Source organism: Gadus morhua, chromosome 5 (genome assembly GCF_902167405.1).
Source record: "Gadus morhua chromosome 5, gadMor3.0, whole genome shotgun sequence".
Taxonomy (NCBI): domain Eukaryota; kingdom Metazoa; phylum Chordata; class Actinopteri; order Gadiformes; family Gadidae; genus Gadus; species Gadus morhua.
In genome coordinates, this window is record NC_044052.1 from 14658579 (window position 1) to 14673252 (window position 14674).

The 14674-nt window shown below is 43.9% G+C and overlaps 1 protein-coding gene across 3 annotated transcripts in view; it reads right to left on the reverse strand.

Annotated features, from left to right (window-relative positions):
• pld1a (phospholipase D1a) overlaps positions 1-14674 on the reverse strand; it is a 31204-nt gene that overhangs the window by 13634 nt on the left and 2896 nt on the right. For all 3 annotated transcript variants that reach the window (XM_030356279.1, XM_030356280.1, XM_030356278.1), the window contains exons 2-11: positions 8955-9170; positions 7707-7873; positions 7006-7148; positions 5364-5475; positions 4931-4996; positions 4539-4597; positions 4175-4267; positions 3663-3815; positions 2979-3128; positions 2409-2492 (exon numbers count right to left, since the gene is read on the reverse strand). In XM_030356279.1, the coding sequence (XP_030212139.1) occupies positions 2409-2492; positions 2979-3128; positions 3663-3815; positions 4175-4267; positions 4539-4597; positions 4931-4996; positions 5364-5475; positions 7006-7148; positions 7707-7873; positions 8955-9135 (1208 nt within the window). In that variant the 5' untranslated portion in view covers positions 9136-9170. The remainder of the gene's footprint in view (positions 1-2408; positions 2493-2978; positions 3129-3662; positions 3816-4174; positions 4268-4538; positions 4598-4930; positions 4997-5363; positions 5476-7005; positions 7149-7706; positions 7874-8954; positions 9171-14674) is intronic.

Consider the following 14674-nt stretch of genomic DNA (forward strand, 5'->3'; position numbering starts at 1 on the left):
AGGGGCCACTGGCCCTCTTTTTTCTTGGCTGATGATAGGCCTCTGATCTTTGTAAGCCCCAAACAAAAAATCACATTGTCTTGGGCCTTCGCCGATTGTCTTGGGCCTTGGGCCTACCATGGGCCAGTATAAAATAAAAAAATAAAAAATAATAAAGATTTTTTATTTACTTTTTTACTGCAGCTCATGATAGGCCCCCCGATCGGCGTAGGCCCTGGGGCTTCAGCCCAGGCAAGCCCGTGTATTAAGGCGGCCTTGGATATAGGATCCTGGGGCCATAGATATGCTCCCTACTACAGTGAGCAGTGTACTACAGCTACATGCAATGGCGGTTCCACACGGGGGCCTACAGGGGCCCGTGCCCCTGTAGACATGTCCCTGGCCCCCCCTGTGGCCCCCCCGTGTTGAGCAAATAAAACTATTATGATTTTACGGAAGTAATGCGAAGCAACGTTCTACACAGGTAAATTAGAGGGGCGCACCCAAACACTGTGGTGCTGCTCCTCGGTGAATCAGAGCTCAGCAACTACTCCTGGAGAAAGGAGCCACGATTTCTCCTGTTGCAAGAGTTGAAGGCAAGCAAAACGATTTCAATTCGTAAGTGACTTGTTGTACTTGCACATAACCGCGTTACTGTAGTTCCTCACACTGATAATGAAATTAAGTGTGTCTATGTCTGGTCTCGATATACTTAGAAACTTGATCATATATAAGCAAACTCATCGAGGCAGAAGCGAGTATCCAAATGTCAGTATCCTTGCTAGGTCTAGGCTACACAATATTATGATGTTAACCACATATTTTCATACGTTTTGGTTGTTACATTGGGATAACAAATACATTTGAGTAAAGAGTAGTAGGCTATCGGCCTGTGTTAAGAAGGGAGGGATGGTTATGCAACAAAATGTAATGCATGCCCCTACATTTTCTTTCTTTTTTTCTTTCTTTTTCTAGCAGCTATCATAAAATGAGAGAAGAACAGTAAAACAGGGATTTTTCTAAAGGGGAAGAACCCAGTTTTTCCACACTGAAACTGCTAAAGGGAACTAATTATACCACCAGTGTGATGTCATATGGGGGATATTTTAGAAATGGCTTGTAAGGCTAATCACACTCACACCTGGTGGTATAATGTGTCCCCTTTAAAATAAATAAGAAATGGCACATTGTTTTGCATTTCGTTGTACCCTGAAGTTTTCTTTCACATTGAAACACTGTATTTGTACATTGAATCACGCTTGTACAAAACAAATGTTTATATGATTTTGATGATTTAGGGCATAAGCTCCATCAATTTAAGATAGTTTGACAGAAAAATACAGACTGGTAGAGTAAAACAAAAGCAATACACTATTGTACAAATTAAATGTTTGATGATTTTAAAGTAAAAGAAAGTTTATAATCTTTAAACATCATTTTTTGCCATTTTATTTGTGCCCCTCTTGTTAAACACTGGCCCCTCCTTGGCCCCCCTAGTAAAATTGGTCTAGAACCGGCAATGGCTAGCGATGGGCTACAGGCAGCTACACGTTACATGTTAGCAGTGCACTACAGCTACATGTTACATGCTAGCAGTGTGACACAGCAACATGTTAGCTATGTGCTACATGCTACATGCTTTGTGTACAAGTTCAACATGAGTGGGATGTGTTTGGAGCTCGGTAGGAGAGGGCCTGGATAGCAATCTTTGTCAACAAATGTGTGCGTGTGTGGGGGGATGGGGGTGGTAACTAACAACAGTCTGTATTCCTAATGTATTATTCAGCCAATTTTCGATTGAGGCATTTTAGTAGGTGTTTGATTGGCAACCAATCGGGATGGCTACCAAGCAGCCAATAAGCTTGGTTGACATTAAGCAAATATAGCAAACCAGAATCAGTCCTAAATACAGAGTAAAACCACTGTATAAGTTACACATTTGAAAGAAACTGAATTTAATACAATGCATTTTGTTTTTCTGCTTATTCTTATGCTGCCACTTAAAAATAGTACATTGCATCACGTCTTATCCTAGCTGTCTTTGTTGTGAGCGGGGAATGGGTTAAACTAGCACTTGTTTCTATGAAACTCTTTACTGTACAGCAATATATTGTTTCTCTTTCTTCTGACAAATGTACTCATTGTAAGTCACTTTGGGTAAAAGAGCCTGCTAAATGCCCTTAATGTAAATGTCAATGTTATTCACCAATTCCTACACCCCCACTATTACATATTTAGCAGCAACTTTTATTTCAAGCAACTTATTGGGAGTTCGGATAAGGTAATTAAGGAGCAGCGTGTATTAACAAAATTGACATCTTGCTGAAGGATGCTGTTGATGTTGGAGAGATCAAACACAGTAGCACTCAGCCTACACCCATACCTAGAGCCATTTGTATTCATTATAACAGTGAGGGGCGTGTACTCACCACCAGTCCGTGATAAAGATCTCTTCTTGGGCTTCCTCCAGAGCGTCTGCCACGTCCTCCATGTAATTCCTCCCGTTCACATACCTGGCCAAGTCAGAGCAACCAATCACAAAACAGCGTATGTGTATGTACTACTACATAATAATAATAATAATTATAATAATAATAATAATTTTAATAATTATAGCATGCCTAGTTGTGTGTTTGTATTTAAGAAAACGTTGAGTGAAAACAGTTATAAATTAATATGCTCTCTGATGTTTCTGTTGCAGTGTTTGAACAAACAAAGTAACTGAGATAAGGAACCGAAATGGAATGGAGGGAGAGAGATAGTCAAGGAGAGAGAAAAAGCGACCAAACAAAGTACATCCTGCCTTAAAAAAATTAGCACACAGTTGTGATACTAAAACTACATTGATGGAAATAAAATATATCAGTGCGCACGCAAAAATATAAACCAATTATTGAAAAGCTCAAATTGACTATTGAGCTTTTATTTGTACCTAATTGGAGCAATGCTTTCACGTGCCTTAGTGTGAATCGTTCAACAACAGACAGGTCTCTCCCTACCACTTGGCGGGGATGTTCTCCTCCTCCTGTGCGAAGGAGCCAAAGCGGTGGTCTCGGAGGAAGGCTTTCCCGTGGGCCCTCACGAAGCTCTCGATGCTCTGACCCCACCAGCGGGCGTGGCGGAAGCTGCTGCACTTCAGCACGAGAGACCTGACACGCACACGCACGCACACACGACATGCACGTGCACGTGCAAACACACACACACACACACACACACACACACACACACACACACACACACACACACACACACACACACACACACACACACACACACACACACACACACACACACACACAGTTAACATTGGCTTGGCCCTGATAAATCGCAGATTCTGTTCTACCATTGCAGTCTAAATTATAATGTGCTGTCTTGGTTGTTAATGGAAATGCTCAACGGCACTTCCATAGGGCTCTTCTCTGTCCAGTCAGTATATCAACCCCCCCCTATATTAAATCGATGGTTGAATTTGTTAGGACCCAGGCAAGGTCACAGATTTGTCTGGTTCCCGAGCTATCAGACAATAGTAATGAATAAAGGACTTCTACATATCTACTATATCTACCATGGTTTACCTTTAAGAGCAAGAAGTCCCATATTGCAACACGCACGCAAGCAGGTTTGTACAAACCTATGCACACACACGCACACGCACACAAACACACCACACACACACACACCTGGAGAGGTTGTCGATGCGGACTCCATGTCTGGTTTCCGTCTCTTTGGAATCCATCTTGATGCTGAACTCCTTGTCCACCAGGAGGACGAATGCGATCGCTCCAGTGTCCGGCTTCATGTACAGGAGACAAGAGTCCTTCACCACCAGCCAACTGGAGGCAGAAAAACCACACAGGTAATACATATACATTAAGCAGGGCGTTGCAGTCGGTCCTGCCACAAGCCACCTAGGTGGCTCTACTGGGCTCCTCCAAGGGCAGAGCAGGTGTTACCTCACGACATGTCTGAGATGTCCCTGATTGTGTGCAGCGATGGCTTGTTTAACCCGTGTCTGTGCATGGATTGCCCGATGCACTACAAGAGTGCAGCCTGGTTGAGGCTGCACAAACCAGCCATCGCCCACACACTCTCGATACAGGGTGAAGGGATGAATGAGTTCCTCTCAGTCAGACAGGGAGCGTGGAGGACAGACAGATAGACAGACAGAAGGGCTGATGGCTGAGGGGCCCACCGTTTAGACCAGCGGTAGCAGGCCTTGCTGTGCCCACAGCAGTTCATGCCAGGGATCCGATAACCCCCCGAACGCTTGTAGACCATTCCTTCCCTGGAACACACACACACACAGAAACACATACACAGTTAAACAGCACCAGACGGAGCTCGGTCTCTGCCCACATTTTCTTGTTAGTCACACTTTTAGTTACTAGTTACATTATTGTTGATTCTACTTTCTAAAACATAAAAACAGAGACCCATTAAAAAATTAAAACAATCCGACATCTTTTCCCACCATTTTTACTGAACCAAACACTCTGGGCTGTCTAGTGGGAGAGACTGTGTTTTCACACGTGGACTATTATATAAAAGAGTCTCACAGTCCTTTAGGCCCCAGGTCGTGGATAAAAGACATCTGGCTCACATCTATAAACTCCATCTGGGAAAACACAAGAAGAAAGCAATCTAAGAAATCCCACACTGAGCTCCCTCTGCGGTAAAGCAACAGGATACCTTTACAATGGATTCTTGGAAACATGATCGAAACTCGGCCTCTCCTTATTGTCATGTGTCAGCATCAGTGTTACACACAATAAACGTGTTAAACTAGTTGAAATAAGGATAAAGCGACAAAGGCGAAATGCACAAGATTTAATCAGTACGTTTTGAGGATGTAGAAAGAGGTGCAGCTATGCTATTTCACATAGCCTAGCTGAACATGTTTTAACTTCCCCAACAGTAAAAACATTTTGGATAGTTAAATCCTACGTACAGTGTGGTGGTATTTGCGATACATGGCCATTCGGAGCAGTTTGTTGATGTAGTCCTCCAGTTGTTTCTGTAGAGCAGGTAACACAATACAATTGAATGCAATAGAAAACAAACATATGATTTTATCTCTCCAAACATGCATGAATAAAGATCATTACACAGTTATAAGATAGGACACGGCGTGACGCACACGCACACGTACACACACACACACACACACACACACACACACACACACACACACACACACACACACACACACACACACACACACACACACACACAGTAGGGACACATGACTAAGAGGTCTATAGGGGTTGGCATGGCAGTAGGTGCCATGGTGACGATAAGTGAGGACCGGGATGTTCTCTCACACGTTACAAATGGAGGACCTGATAAGTCTGGACCCGTAGAGAGAGAGGGGAGTCACCTACCCTCCTGCTGGAGACCTGCTCGTCCCGGGCCAGCTCGTCACCCCTGCCTCTGGGCAGGGAGGGCATCTCCCTCACCTCACTCTTCCTCACGCTCTTCCTCCTCACTGTGTGGCTACATGGGGGAGGTAGAGGAGGAGAGTAACAGAGACAGAGAGACAGAGAGAGAGACAGACAGACAGACAGACAGACAGACAGACAGACAGACAGACAGACAGACAGACAGACAGACAGACAGACAGACAGACAGACAGACAGACAGACAGACAGACAGACAGACAGACAGACAGACAGACAGACAGACAGACAGACAGACAGACAGACAGACAGACAGACAGACAGACAGACAGACAGACAGACAGACAGACAGACAGACAGACAGACAGACAGACAGACAGACAGACAGACAGACAGACAGACAGACAGACAGACAGACAGACAGACAGAGAGAGAGAGAGAGAGAGAGAGAGAGAGAGAGTTAATTCTGAGCCAAACGTGTCCTACAAAGGCTTGCCTGTAGGGTATCCTCCACCTGCTCGTTAATGACATGTATCTATATTCACTGTAAGACACTTTGGATAAACACATTAAAAAATAAAAAAAACAAACCAAAGAGTAGAGCTTATCAAAGCAGGAGGGGTAAAATGGTCCTAATGCATTCTTTCCGTGGGACATAAACGTGGATGAGAGGATGATACTGGGCTCGGGGCCATGGCAGCCGCCAGCGCGCCATCCATCCACCATGCTGCGGTGTGGGTGTGCGGAGGTGTGAGTCGGCGGTTGCTGTCGCTCCATCAAACCCTCAGAAACCTTCCTGTGCTCTGCCTCAACACACAGAGCTGGGGCTGCTCTTCAACACCAAGGCTGGGCTGCCAGCGGGGAAAAGTGAAGTGTAACCGTGGTAGGGGGTGGGGGGGTGGGGGTAGGGGGGTGTTGGGGAGCAGAGGTGAAGTGAGTTTGTGTAAATATAGATAGCAGACAGTAGCCATTCTCCATGGCTGCCAGGAGCCATGTGCAGGGGGTGTGTGTGTGTGTGTGTGTGTGTGTGTGTGTGTGTGTGTGTGTGTGTGTGTGTGTGTGTGTGTGTGTGTGTGTGTGTGTGTGTGTGTGTGTGTGTGTGTGTGTGTGCTGTAATGAAAAATTCCTATGAATCTTCGCTTTATTTAGCAACAACAATCACACTGACGTCCAGTTCAAAGCCGTGCCATCTTGCTTCCTTTACTACCTCACTAACTAGTACATCTGCTCTCTTTTAAGAATAGTGCTGTTTAAACACCCTGTAACTCTACGATCGGGGCTCCTTCTACTAGAGAGCAGACTCTTGCCTGTGTACTTTAAATCCTATTTTATTCTACAAATGTGGTGGGCTACTTTGCATTTAGAAGACTCGTCTGTCCCAGATGCAATATCTCATGAAGACATTTTCAAAAAGAGGAGTAGAAGGAGGGGGAGGAGGTTTGATGTCAGCGGGAGTGGGCGTTGGTGACGGAGAACTGACGGAGATCTGGAGCAACAATCGGCTTCTTTATCGCTGTACGGTGTAAAGAAATGGGCTGTGAAAGGCAGCCACATATTGGCATGCAATGGCAGCTGCATTTTTTTTTAAAACAAACAGCCTTTGTAGTCCGTCTGTGTGTTTGTGTACCTGCGTGAGGGCAGTGGGATCCTCATGAAGGTCTTGTAGCGCAGCAGCTCTCGGTGGAGCTCCATAAAGTGCTTCTCCTTCCTCCTCACCACCCAGGAGAACTCCCCGTGCTTCAGCTCTATCTTAAACACTGCCGGCTGGACCTACAAACACACACACACACACACACACACACACACACACACACACACACACACACACACACACACACACACACACACACACACACACACACACACACACACACACACACACACACACATATAAACACACACACACATACAAACAAACACGCATGATTTCATACTCTTATGACATAATGCTCTCACCAAAAGCAAACCAGTGTCTGTGTGGGTGGTTAGGACGCTTTGACTATCTGTCGTGGTGTAGCTACGACAGACGCCGCCCTCACCCACACTGCGGGGCGTAGCAAGGACGGGTGGCGGCCATAGAGGACCCCTAACCCGACTTGAATGTCGAACGCTGATTATCGATGGTTGATACTTCACCCAGAACTAGCTACAATATGTTTGGCCTATGTCTTCCCATTACAAAACATTCCACCACACTTTGATCACCCTTTCGATTTTTGTAAGTGAAACCTCTATCCAGTCTGAAAAAGGTTTGCCTCTAAGAACTTCCTCGGGGTGAGGCAGACGCCAGCTTCTTCTCTGGTGTCTGAGAGAGGCCGGTGAGCCAACCTTGTTGACGCTGCGCTGGTGGGAGAGGTTGAAGCGGTCCTGGGCGGAGGTGTTGCGCTCCACCTCCAGGATGCTGGCGGTGATGGCGACGGCGGGCAGGTAGACCTGCCCGCCGTCCTTGAAGCTCACCGTCTTGTACACGGCCGAGAACGGGATGCGGCAGTCCACTGGCGAAGAGACGAGGAGGGAAGTTAGGGCTGAGCATTGTGCTGCGTCCTATCCTAGCCATCTTTGTCAACAAATGTGTGTGTGTGTGGGGGGGATGGGGGTGGTAACTAACAACAGTCTGTATTCCTACTGTATTATTCTGCCAGTTTTCGTTCGAGTTATTTTAGTAGGGGTTCGATTGGCAGCCATTCAGGATGGCTACCAAGCAACCAATAGGTTTGGTTGACGTTAGGCAAATATAGCAAACCAGTATAACAGATTAAAAACAATGTTTAAGTTACGCAGTTAAGATATTTGACATGAATACTTAATTGATAACAACACATTAATTGTGATGCTTATTCTTATGCTGCCACTTAAAAATAGTACCTAGACTTGTGTTGTGTCTTATCCTAGCGATCTTTGTTGTATACAGGGAATGGGATAACCTAGCTATTGAAAGTGCTTGACAATTGTTTCTAACTGTTTCTAACATATTTACTGTACATACAGTAATGTATTGTTGTTTCTCTTTATTCGGACAAATGTCCCTATTGTAAGTCACTTTGGATGAAAGCGTCTTCTTAATGCCCTGAATGGAAATGTAAACCGAAATGGAGAGGCAGAATGAGGATCTCGGGTTTTTACCAGTATGGTAAACCCAAGATTAATTTCTGCACCCCCCACCTCCAGTGATGTAATTATAGTTTTGATGACATTAGGGGTACAAGCAACCTCATTTTAGAACCTAGCTTTTTCCTTTTTCACACACACACACACACACACACACACACACACACACACACACACACACACACACACACACACACACACACACACACACACACACACACACACACACACACACACACACACACACACACGATGAATGAGGACCATAGTGGACAGGGCAGCTAAGACAGACTAAACTAGTTCAAAGAGAGATACCATAGCAAATAGGATCGCAGATCAGAATCAGACCTGAGTGGCTACAAGTCGAATTGCCCACTAGGTTAGCGTACAAGTGGCTTGAGCCAAGGTCTGACTTTACCTACAAAGAATACTAGGGAAGAAAATCACAGATTTCACACGCAAACATACCCAAGCAGTTCCCATCAAAGTCCACCTCCTCCCCCTCTCCCATGTCCAGCTCCCTCATGTCCAGGCTCTCCACATGCTCTGCCATCTTGGTCTCGCGTCGTCCGTCCCGGGTGTCAATGTCAGAAACTTCCGAATTCACCAGGGTGAGATGGCTGGAGGTTTGTGCTTCATTACCCAGCATGCTCAGCAATCAGCAGTCTCAAGAGCAGGGATCCCCTGGAAGGGGAGGTGAGAGACGAAGATGGATAATCAACAAACGTCATGTCAGTAGCATAGGTTCAGGATTAGGAGAATATGATGAAAAGGTTGGGACAAACATTAGTTTTGTGCGCTGGTCTGAAGGGTTAGCAGCATAGCATAGTGGCTAAGGTCTCTTACATTCAACCAAACTGGGTTTGATTGCCTATGTCTAATCCCTACCTGCTCCTTGATGACACGTATAAGAATTCACTCGAGATTCAACCATTAAATAGTAAATAGTGTCTCCTGCGAGTATTCGAGTGTCTCCTGCGAGTGGGACCCGAGTGACAACACAACATTTGGTAACTTTTCATTGACACAACATTAGCACCTACTTAACCAAGCAGGAAGTCTAGTCTGGCACTATGTGTGTGTGAGGTCAGGAGAGAAAGCAGGGTATATAACTGAAAAAATTCAATGGTATTCTTTATATGGTCTAACAAATATATGATTATTTTTTTCTCTTCCTCTTTTGTTTCTGTTGAAGAAGCTTTGTTATATTTGTGTTATTAATGTGTAGTCAGGGGATTCACTTCAGGCTTTGGTCTGTCCCCACCGGCTGGATAATCACACTCACACTTACACAGGCTGCAGGGGGACACAGGCACCACAGGTAATGTGCATAAATGGTTTACAGAGAAACCCATGATTTAAACATGACGTCTCACTGCCTCAAAGTGTTTTCAGGCAGGTAAAAACACGACCACTGTGAGCTGGCGCATGTGTGCACACACACACACACACACACACACACACACACACACACACACACACACACACACACACACACACACACACACACACACACACACACACACACACACACACACACACACACTTTTAGACAAGACACAACATGCTTTTGTAGCATGGTGTGTGGCATCAAGTGGGTTGTCTGGTTGTACGGAATCATGTAAAAAGCACAAATGTGGCATAGTTATAAATGCTGCTTAAGCCTGCAATTCCCTCCCAGAATGAATAGTATTGCTGTGGTTGTTACCTTATCTTAACCTAATGTAGGCCTATTTATTTAAAATTTTACCCATCAACCATTCTCAAACCACATCACAGAGTAATAATTTACCAAAAAACTGTCAATTATTTGACTCCATTTATGATGAGATGATATTGGAAGATGTGAAACTATTGAACACACTACATAATTAAAGGTACAGTAATATACAATATATATATAATATAAATTCAGCTCAATGTTGAATTGATGTAAATACATATGCATCTAACCTTGTTAGAGAAGTGAATATGCAAATAATCGTACCTTGAATTGCATCAATCAACGCAGGAATGTGTACTTAATTTGTTATTCAGAATATATATATTGTTTTTGCAAAAAGGGTAAAACGTTCCCAGGACGATGATGTATAGGACACATCAACTTCCTTGTGGCATGTATGCTGTGGTATTTATGACCATTCAGTTCTTGCTTCTAAGAATACCCACAACTTTCTGCAGACTCAGGCTTTCTGGCTCCTTCTGCTGCAGGTCAAGTGTGTGTGTGTATGTGTGTGTGACGTGTGTGTGAGTGTGAGTGTGGGTGTGTGTGTGTGTGTGTGTGTGTGTGTGTGTGTGTGTTCTCTTGATGTAGACAATTAGGGAGTGAAAGAGAAGAGTGTTTGTTATCTCCATTACAGTATGACAGTTTACTTCCTGTTTCCTGTCCTCTGTGTCATTGTCATGGTGCTTTATTGATATTACCAGCACCCTCTGGTCGTTAGTAAAAACAGCGGTGGGACAGAGCTCCTTCTTCTCCCCTCTACACGGCCAGATAATGGACATTTTGTTTAATCTGGAAAAAAATTCCTTGTGTTTTACTTAACCCCACAAGAAATGCATATCATACTATTACACAACTCTTTCACAAGCCATACCAAATGTAACCTGAGTGAGGGGAGTGAGAGCTTGGAAAATAGTGCAGATATTAAAAGCAAATAGGTTTAAATTATTACACTAATTATAAAGTCACTGGTGCCAGGGGGCTGATATTGATCATTAACGTTAATTTGAGGCAGAGGATGAAACCCTTTCTGCAAGCGTGTCAGGAGCCACAGTATTGATGGTTGCATCCTTCTGCAAACCGTGTGTTAGATAATAATAATAATAATAATAATAATAATAATAATAATAATACATTTAATTTAGAGGCGCCTTTCAAGGCACCCAAGGTCACCTTACAGAGCACAAAATCATCATAAATCGTTTAAAAACAAGACATTGGGGAAAAACAACAAAAACAAAACAAAACAAACATACAATCAAGACAGTGATCAATTAGACGTTGTGTGCGAGTTTGAACAGGTGAGTTTTGAGTTGTGACTTGAAGGTTGTAATGGTGGTGTAGATGGCAGATAACTAGAATTCCACACTCTCTAAATATTCTTAAATGGGAATCCATTGAGGTGGGATGACAAAGACTATTCACAGACACCCACATACAGTTAGTTTAATGGTGCTGCAGATTAGATTCTAGAGTTGTAAAGAGAGAGAGAAACGTTATTGAAAGCTGCTGTAGATATGAAAGTTGTAAAAGAGAGAGAGCAGAATAAATATTTGGAAGCTGAATTCGATAAAATGTGCGAGTTGTAAAAGAGAGCAAGTATAATAAATAGTTTGAAGCTGATTTAGATAAGATTTGAGAAGTGTCAAGAGAGAAACAACTCCAATGGCCTTAACTCTCTGCTCCCTCACAACGGGATGGCGCGGCCCACGCTGATCCATAATGGAGGAATGCTGCACCACACACCAGACTGAAGGGCAAAATGGATTTCCCTGATTGATCAGAGATAGGACAGGAGCGGTCTGAAATCTAAATTGTCTCATTGCTCAAATAAATACCTAAGCAGCGGAAACCAGGAGTGACAGGGCAGAGTCACAGGGCAGCCGCTGTAATGCTGTGTTTGGAGTCAGAGAAAACATGTGAAATGTGGCGTCTATTCCTAGATGAGCAACAGCACGGGCGACATTTGCACCAAGGCTGGGAGGACCACACTGAATGATAGACATCATGTTGGAGATGTCTCTCACACACACATGCACACAGATCCCCCCCCCCCCCCCCCCCACACACACACACACACACGATTTACAATCCAAATATCCCACAATCAAAAAGAAATGAGATTTCACACACACACACACACACACACACACACACACACACACACACACACACACACACACACACACACACACACACACACACACACACACACACACACACACACACACACACACCTACAGAAATCCTGTTCATAGCGTTAGCGTGTACAAGGCACTCGGTGCCCGGCATCTCATGGTACAGATGGTACCCACAGATAGAGTAGATGGAGGGAGGACTGGAAAGAGAGAGAGGGCGAGAGTTCAGTGACACCTCTCTCTCTCTCTCTCTCTCTCTCTCTCTCTCTCTCTCTCTCTCTCTCTCTCTCTCTCTCTCTCTCTCTCTCTCTCTCTCTCTCTCTCTCTCTCTCTCTCTCTCTCTCTCTCTCTCTCTCTCTCTCTCTCTCTCTCTCTCTCTCTCTCTCTCTCTCTTCCTCCCTCGCTCCCGCTACCCACACTAAAGCTGCCTATTATGAAATCCTTCACACCACAACTACAGCGAGATGGAGCTTGCCAGGAGGAGGAACACAAGAGAGAGACAGAGCAGCAGTCGTCATCATCAGCAGAGTGGGGTTTGACGGCCTGTAACAAGGAATCATTGTACTAAAGACACTCTCCCCCTCTGGGTGTGAATAAACTAAGTAGAGATCCACCATTTATTTTCCAGACCACTAAAGTAAAGAAGCCATACATTACCACACAACAACACAAGTCAACTTACAAAGAAGCAGCAGTCTACAATGAATGTCGAATCCCGTCAATAATAAGTCTCATTCAGCATTAGAGTGTCATAGATGTTGATTTGGATTTAGCTAAGTTTGAAAGGTATAAAATAAATAACAGAATAACTGGGTAAGCGGTGGATTTGACATTGGTTAACACAGTAGTTAAAATGTTTTCATTTTTTAATGTAGTTGAGCTTAGTCATTAGTTAGAAATGTTGACGTTTAGGTAATAGGATAGAGATGGTCATGTTGTTAGTACCGGTGCAGTTTAGACTTGCTTTAGACCACGGCTGAGGCCAAGTGTGTGTGTGAAGTCTCTCTCCATGGAGAAGCTGTGTGTGTGTGTGTGTGTGTGTGTGTGTGTGTGTGTGTGTGTGTGTGTGTGTGTGTGTTGAAATGCAGTATGAGAAACCCCTTTCCCCATACCTTCCCAAATCGAAAATAGACTTCTTCTAAATAGCCCAAACAGTATTTTCTTGTTTAAATTCCCCCTTCAGTAATAGGAAGTTTGGCACAAAAACACCAAGGAATGCATAGCCCATTATTTCTTATTAATTTTGGATGGAAGTGGTGTTTCTGCAGCCAGTGATGACACTGGCTGAGCGTGGGAGCAGAAGAGAGTGAGATTGGTGGAGCAAGGAGGTGAGGAGTTATAAAAAGATAGAACCAAAGCCTTCTACTCTGCAATATAAATAGATGTTGGGATGTCTTTGCTTACATAGTAACGTAATAAAGGTGCTTATGATGGTGACGGCGATATGTTAACATCAGTTTCGCTTTTCCTCCCCTGGGTGTTATCAATTTGTTTTACACTGCGGAGGTAAGTGAACTCTGCGTTAGGTCAGAAGATCACTCAGCATGTGTTGTTGTAAGGACAACCAGGATCTCAGCCAAAGAGATATTAGGAAAACGATAGTGAGTAAATAAACAACTCAATATGTTTGTGGCAAACAAATGCAACGAGTGTTGGAGATGTTTTTTCTCCAAGAGTAAACCTTTAAGTCTGAAATCCATCTCTCTGCTGTGGAGTTAGACACCAATGCTAAATATGTGTGTTACAAAACACTTAAAACTACTGTTTTTCCACTATATAAGTCGGGGTCTAAAGTCTTAAGACCCCTACTCTCTGATGGACTGGGCTACGCAGATGAATTCTTCTTCTCCACACCAAATACAAAACTCAACAATAAGGGTTGTCTGGTCGCCCCGAGGCACATGACTGAAGCTACTGTGCCCTCTGGGAGTTGCCAGATTGGCAGTCAGTTCTAAGGATTTACTGCTGGGCCATGTCTTAGGAAATAACTGGCAGAATTAATGGAAAAGGGATGTCAAACCTAACAGACCAATTTTCAGTTTCTATGACTATGGCGGAGGAGGCTTTGTCCAGCCATAACCTTCATGTTGCTTACTATTAAATATCCTCCACACCCAAATTGTCACCCTTTCGTTGCTCGTACACCCACACTTGATTTGGTGGAATGGCAGTTGGTTTAATAAAAATATAAAAAATGCATTTTTGGGCCAAAAATCATCTAGACAGAGCTTGCATCTTTCAGTTTATTATTTATATACCAGCAAATGTTGGCATAGCACAACATTTGACAGATAAAATCAAAATAAAATACTGGGAGTTATGGTGGC